This window comes from Phyllostomus hastatus, unplaced genomic scaffold (assembly GCF_019186645.2).
Source record: "Phyllostomus hastatus isolate PE091 unplaced genomic scaffold, TTU_PhHast_1.1 phas_scaffold_345, whole genome shotgun sequence".
NCBI classification, from domain to species: domain Eukaryota; kingdom Metazoa; phylum Chordata; class Mammalia; order Chiroptera; family Phyllostomidae; genus Phyllostomus; species Phyllostomus hastatus.
Window position 1 is genome coordinate 4,642,171 of NW_025334024.1, and position 6,436 is coordinate 4,648,606.

Consider the following 6,436-nt stretch of genomic DNA (forward strand, 5'->3'; position numbering starts at 1 on the left):
ATCTGACAATCACAGTGTTTGACTATTGTCATTCTTTGAGAGGAAAATTAAATAGTTGAAATCAAGTCTTTCCAGCTGATCTTTTTCGTTAACAAAGTAAGTTTAGCCCTGGCTGGGTGGCTCACTTGGTTGGAACATCGCCCCATGCACCAGCAGGTTGCAGGTTCCATCCCCGGTCGGGGCACTTACGATCAGTTTTTCTCCGTTTCTGTTTGCTCTCCTCCCCACCCCCGCCACCACCTCCCTTCCTCTGTCTCTAAAATCAATAAATATATCCTCTTGTGAGGCTTTTTTTTAAAAAGTAAATTTAACTTTGTGTTTCCCCTTCATCATTCAAAAGGCAGCGCTGTATTCTTTCGAGCACCCGCAGAGGAATTTTATTTTTGAAGGACTCATTAAGCTGAAAACAGAGACACTGCAACGTCCCAGAGATGCGTTTGCAGAAATTCAGTGCCCTCCACTCTCGGGTCATGCTGCAAGTTCTGCGGACAAGCTGAGGAGAAAGTTGTAGGGTCCCCAGTCACCACTGGCTTCTCCAAGTGGAAGGGCTTTTGGGGGGACAGCTTTGTCACAGTTTGTCAGCTGGTTAAAAACTCCCCTCCCGGAGACGCCTGTTGGTTTATCCTAGAGGGTCACCTGGAGGTTGCGAAGTCAACATACAAATCCCAGTGGTTTTTAAAAAGGACGCTGGAGACAGAAGAAGGAAGCGGAGAGGCCTGGCTCCTGTCACCTTGCTTGTCACCATTATTGCTACTATTGGTAAAACATGCGCCCTACAGTTTTCTGTTGCTGTTGTTTTTTACACGACTTCCCCCCACCCCATTTCAAGTAGCTTTGGAAATTCGTATAGCAGCCTAGGTGTTGGAGACCCAAGAATTTCAATTCGAAGTTGGAGAAGCCTAGGGTCGTTTTCTAGCTGTGTACACTTTGAGAGCCGTATTTAACATGTCTTGCCCTCCGTTTCTTTTAATATATTTTTATTTTATCTATTTATTTTCATTGATTTCAGAGAGAGAAAGAGACATCGATTTTGCTGTTTCACTTGTTTGTGCACTCATTAGTTGCTTCCTTTGGTATATGCCCTGACTGGAGATCGGACCTGCCATGCTGGCATATCAGAATGACGCTCTAACCAACTGAGAGACTCGGGCCAGGGCCTCGCCCTCAATCTTGCATCCACAAAATGGGCTGGAGGCAGAGGGCTAAGTGGCTAGGGTGCCTGGCCCAGAGCAGAAACGCGAGGGAGCTGGAGTTGCTATGAAGACAGCTTCTCTCTCTGGGATCGGGGGAGGAGGGCGGGTTGGAGGAGAGCCATCCGCTGCGCACCGACGGGATTTTGGGGTGGGGTGCGGTAGGGTGGAAGGTCAGGTCCCACTTCCTGCGCCCGGTGGGCCAGACTCACCAAGGTTTCCAACTCGCCCCGCTCCAGCGGCTCGTACTGATGGCCCGCGCCTGAGAAGCCGAGTTTCTGCAGGAACTTGGAGAAGCGTGTCTCAACCATGGTGAGCGGACGGAGGCCCCTCGCCCAGCCTCCGATCCCGCCGGCGACCGCCCCTGCGTGAGTGTCCCGATCCCAGGCGAGGCCCGGCCTCACTGCGCGCTCCCAAGACTCCTGGGCCAGGTCCAGGTTACCAAGGAGCCGCCTACCTGCTCGCTGCAGGTGAGGCCCCGCCCCGGGGCGGGGCCACGCACCAGGCGGAGCTCAGCGCACCTGGTTCTGCCCCGCCCGGCTAGTTCGCAGAGGGCTCTCAGGACAGCAATGACCCACGGAGACCCGGGGAGCTGCAGCGGCGCCTCAGAACTAGGGCTGTTTCCCCAACTTGCCAGATCAAGAGAATCTCCTGGAGGGGCAATGGAGGGTGGGGAGGACGAGCAAACGTTTGTTTAAAATGCAGATTCCCGGGCACTTCCCTGCCCTAAGTCCTTGGGTCTGGAGCAGGCCGGAAAGCAGGACTTGAACAAGCGCCCAAGAAATTCTGGGGAGCCAAGTGGTTAACCTCAAGCTGCTGGGAGCACTGCGGACAGGACCCGAGTTGGACTCCTACCGCTGCTGCGGCCTTGTCCTCTCTGAGCTTCGGCTCCCTGGTCTGTAATGAAATAAGGCCAAGACCTGACCTGACCAGGGGTGGAGGGATGGGAGTGCCTCTGGAGTGAAACCCAGGGATGGGAAGGGAGTTTGAGGGCCTCCTCCCGCAGCCTTTGTGCTCTGTGTAGTCTTGGGTGATCTTTGAGCCCTTTATTCTCATCTGCAGGATGGGTTTCTGCAGTTGCCAATTGTGGGACCTCGAGCAGTTTTCCTAAATTGTCAGAGCCTTAGTCTACTCATCTGTAAAAGGGTCACCATGACAGTGCCGCCTTCATGGTAAAATGGGGAAGACTTAATGGAGTGTTGCATTGGAAGGGCCCAGGGCACCAGCAGGGCTTGGCACATGTGACTCATGGTGTCATCGCCACCTCAGGGGAGCTGCTGGGCTCAAACGCCTCCCACAGTCTGTGAGCGGATGTGTAGTGTAGATGGCGTCCAGCCTCCAAGGGGATGTATTGCAAAGGGTAAGGGCTTTGGCTTCACATGGGAGTGGGATCCATAACAATATCCACCACCTAGTAGGGAGGTGGCTTTGGGCAAGGTGGCTTTTCTCATCTATAAAGTGGGGTGACTTAAGGACTCACCATAGGACATGGCATGTGTATCTGTCCATTAAACTGTGCTGCCCCTTTCCAGCAAATACTTGCCACCTACCTCAACTGCAAGGAGTGGCCACTTCAGCCCCATTCAACCTAAGGGGAAATTCTGGTGGCCCTTCTTGTTTAGCCTGCCTCTTTACAGAAACAAAAGCTGTCCAGCTCTACGAATTCCAACAAAGGCCCAAGAATAACAGAGAAAACAAAACTCTGGTGTGTGTCAGTTCACACTTGAACCTCAGGCTTGTCCCTTTCAGACATGTGACCTTGGGCAACTTTCTTCACCTCTCTCCTCCTCAGTTTACTCATCCACAAAATGGGGATGACAGTTACTTACCTAGTCACGATTCCAGGAGAAACCAGATGGCATCCTCAAACTGAGTGATTTGGGGAGGGTGTGATAAACAGACTATTTACAAAGGTGTGGGCAGGGCATAGAGAAACCAGAGGGATTGTGCAATTTCCCAAGATTAGGCACAGTTAAAAAATGCTACCACCCAAGGCCTGGAAAGCGAGAGGAGAAAGCAGTTAGTTGGAGGAGGTTGCTGTGTGGAGCTGGGAATTTAGGAGAGGGAAATGGCTCTGAAAGGCAGCCATGAATGCAGCCTCCTGGATCCAAAACTCAGAGAAGAAGAGAGGGGAGTGGAGAGAGGTCTGCAGGAGCGAAGGGGAGATGGCAGGTGCAACCTCACTGACCCGTTGCATACGGGTCTGAGCTAATGTTTGCATAGGCAGAGTAGCTAGCAGCACCTGACATTAGTAGGTCCTTGGGAAATTCCATTATTAATATAAAAGAAGTCATGATAATTTGATTCAGCTGTATCTCAAGTTCTTTCCAACTGGATTCTGTTATTTTAAGATAGCGTTTGATCCAGGGAAGGAAAACATGCCTCGTTGGTGTAGAACTTCATGCTTTCCCAAGGGTGTCATTCTTCAGGTGGTGCAACACACACAGGGAGTGATGTGTTGGTCAATGCCTTTCTCTTGAAAGCCCGGCCTCCTGGATCTGATCACCATGGCCTCTGTTCCAGCTCAGAGAGGTCAAGGCTGGAATTCAAGGATCAGGTTTGAGAATGCCCAAGGTATTCTGGCCTCTGTGTAGCGAACGTCGTGAAACACCTGGACCCGATGGGATGAAAAAAGAAGGGAATAAACCACAGAGAAAGCAGTTAAGGAGATAAGCTGTGTGACCGGGAAGCAGGTGGATGGGTACCTTCAGGCTTCAGTTTCTTTAATTTTTGTTTTTGTTGCATTGTGATCAGAAAATGTAGCCTGAACCCATGTCTACTAAATTGTCTTAATTTATTGAGACTTTGTGTCTGGTTTGTATGCAATTTTTTGTAAATATTTCAATGGCATTAGAAAAGTCAGTATATTCTTCATAAGGGTATTGATAAACTGTACTCTGTTTTGTAAATTAGTTCTGTAGCTATTCATTCTTTTCAGTTGTATTGTTTATGTCTTTATTTTTGTCTCCTGATGTGACACAGGAAGATAATGAAGAGGTTAACACTTCCCAGTCTAATTGCTTTTCTGTCCATTTCTTCTTCGTACGCCTGAATGTTTTCTTTTTGTATTATGCTTCTTCGTTGGTTAGTGCATATGATTTACTTGTTTGTTATAACTTTTGTAGCTGTTCAATGACATCTGCATCTCATTAAAACACATTCCTTAAATTCTACTTTGTAGAGTTGATATTGCCACTGTTTCATCCCCATGTCTTAGATCTGTGTGAGCTATACTTGCTCTTATTTTTGGCTGCCTTTTTTCATTTTCCACCAGACTGTAAGCTCTGTGAGAGCAGGAACTCTTCATCATGGGGTCCACCAGTGTCTGGCATAGTAGACAAAAACATTTATTGAACATGTCTCTCTCATAAACAGCTGATCCTTGAAATGTGTTTTTATTTAATTTGAGATTATTAGCTTACAAGAGGGAAATATATTGTGTCTACATTGTATGGTTATGATCATGAGACTGAATTCTATCATCCTCATTCACGTTTTATTTCCGTGCTTTTTGAGATATTTGACATTATTTATTTACTGTCATCTTTTACTTTGAGTTCAGAATACGCATCCCATTGAAAGTTTTACCAGGGGTGATCTGAAAACACTTCAGAAATGGAGGCAAATATTTACAGCGTCTCTTTTGATTTCCTCTTACAGATGTAAAGGAGTTTTGTTTATGGTTTTCTTCTTTGTTTTTATAACTTGTGCTTCCTTTTCTATTCTTCGTAATTTACTCCAACCACCCATAGTATTATTTTTTAAGTCTTTTCGCTGTGTGCTCTCCACTCTCCCCCTAGAATTACACCCTGCTGTTCATATTTGTTGTCAACATCCTTCCTTAGCCTCTTTCTGTGGTTGAAACCTATGGTCATTACAACTGGTTTCAAGGGTTTTTTTCCTTTGAGAATTTTTTTCCTGCCTTCAACCTGCTGAATTCTAGAGTCTATGATGAAAGAATCAATGCAGACAAGGCAGTTTGCTGGGAAACTTTCTGCAGTTGGCAGCTCAGAGTGATGGTGACATGTTCGCTGGCACCGAGAAGCAAGGGTGGGACTCGGCCAAAAGCATCCAGCAGTTCTTGAATCTCCACTCTGGCCACCTTGAGCAATGAGTTCATGCTCTCCAGCTCCCAGTCACTCTCTATGGGAGAGTGGTATTATTTCACTTCCCATAAATTACCTCCCAGCAATACACGCTGTCTGGAGCTTCAGTGCAATCCCAAGGCACCTGAAATTGATTTGGTAATAAACCTCACTCACAAATTGTAAGGCTGGCATTTGAAGGCATTCTTTAAGAGGGGGTATAGTATACAAAAGGCATATTTCACACACATACATATTTTTAATTTTAGAACTTAGTGAGAAGTTATGGCTCTACATAAATCCTCAATTCTGTTTGTTTTTTAATGACTGTGCAATAATATAATTGTTTTATAGATGAAAAATTGCAGTTTAGGGGGGTAAGCTGCTTGCATTCATTCAGCAAATATTTTTAAGCACCTGCTGCATGGTGATGGAGATAGACCCCTGAACACAACAGACTCTGTTCTTCACTCTTGTCGCTTATCTCCTAGTGGGCGCCACAGGCTGCGAACAAGTCGATGTGTAATGCAGTGCCAGACAGTGGGTTGAGTAATGCTCCCCACCCCTGCCAAACACGTGCTCATGTTCCGTCCCCAGAAACTGGAGATGTAAGCTTATTCAGAAAAATAATGTTTGAAGATATAGCTAAGGATCTTGAGATGATCATCTTAGATTCACGGGTGGGCCCTAAATCCAATGACTGGTGTCCTTACAAGAGACAGAGGATGAGAGAGACACATAGGGGAAGGCCATGTGAAGACAAAGGCAGAGGTTGGAGTGACGAGGCCACAAGCCAGGGGCCACCTGAGGCCGCCAGGAGCTGGGAGAGGTAGGGAGGATCCTCCCGTGGAGTCTCCAGAGGGAGCGTGGCCCTGCCGATGTCCTGACTGCATATGCTTGGCCTCCAGAGCTGAGAGGACTGATTTAGGCCAACCAGTGTGTAGCCACCATTGCCGCAGCCCCAGGCCACCAGCAGAGTGAGCAATGTTCTGAGGACAGGTGAAGGAGATAGGGACTGGACAGTCGGTGGGGCTCCTGTAGCTGGAGCAGTCAGGAGAGGGGACATTTGAGCAGAGACCTGAATGAGATGAGAAGTGACCCTTGTGGATATCTGAGGGGTCGGCATTCCAAGCAGAGAGAAGGGAAAGAGCCAAGACAGAG

The 6,436-nt window shown here is 47.7% G+C and overlaps 1 protein-coding gene across 2 annotated transcripts in view; it reads right to left on the minus strand.

Moving 5' to 3' along the window:
• Window positions 1-1,623, minus strand: part of ATP2C2 (ATPase secretory pathway Ca2+ transporting 2) — a 61,147-nt gene extending 59,524 nt beyond the window's left edge. Inside the window, exon 1 of one of the 2 annotated variants that reach the window (XR_006783407.1) lies at window positions 1,403-1,623. Coding sequence is in view for 1 of the 2 variants with exons in the window: in XM_045818962.1 (XP_045674918.1) it covers window positions 1,403-1,501 (99 nt within the window). In the remaining variant the exon portion in view is untranslated. The remainder of the gene's footprint in view (window positions 1-1,402) is intronic. The other variant, XM_045818962.1, reaches the window with a different exon arrangement.
• Window positions 1,624-6,436: the final 4,813 nt, after the last annotated feature.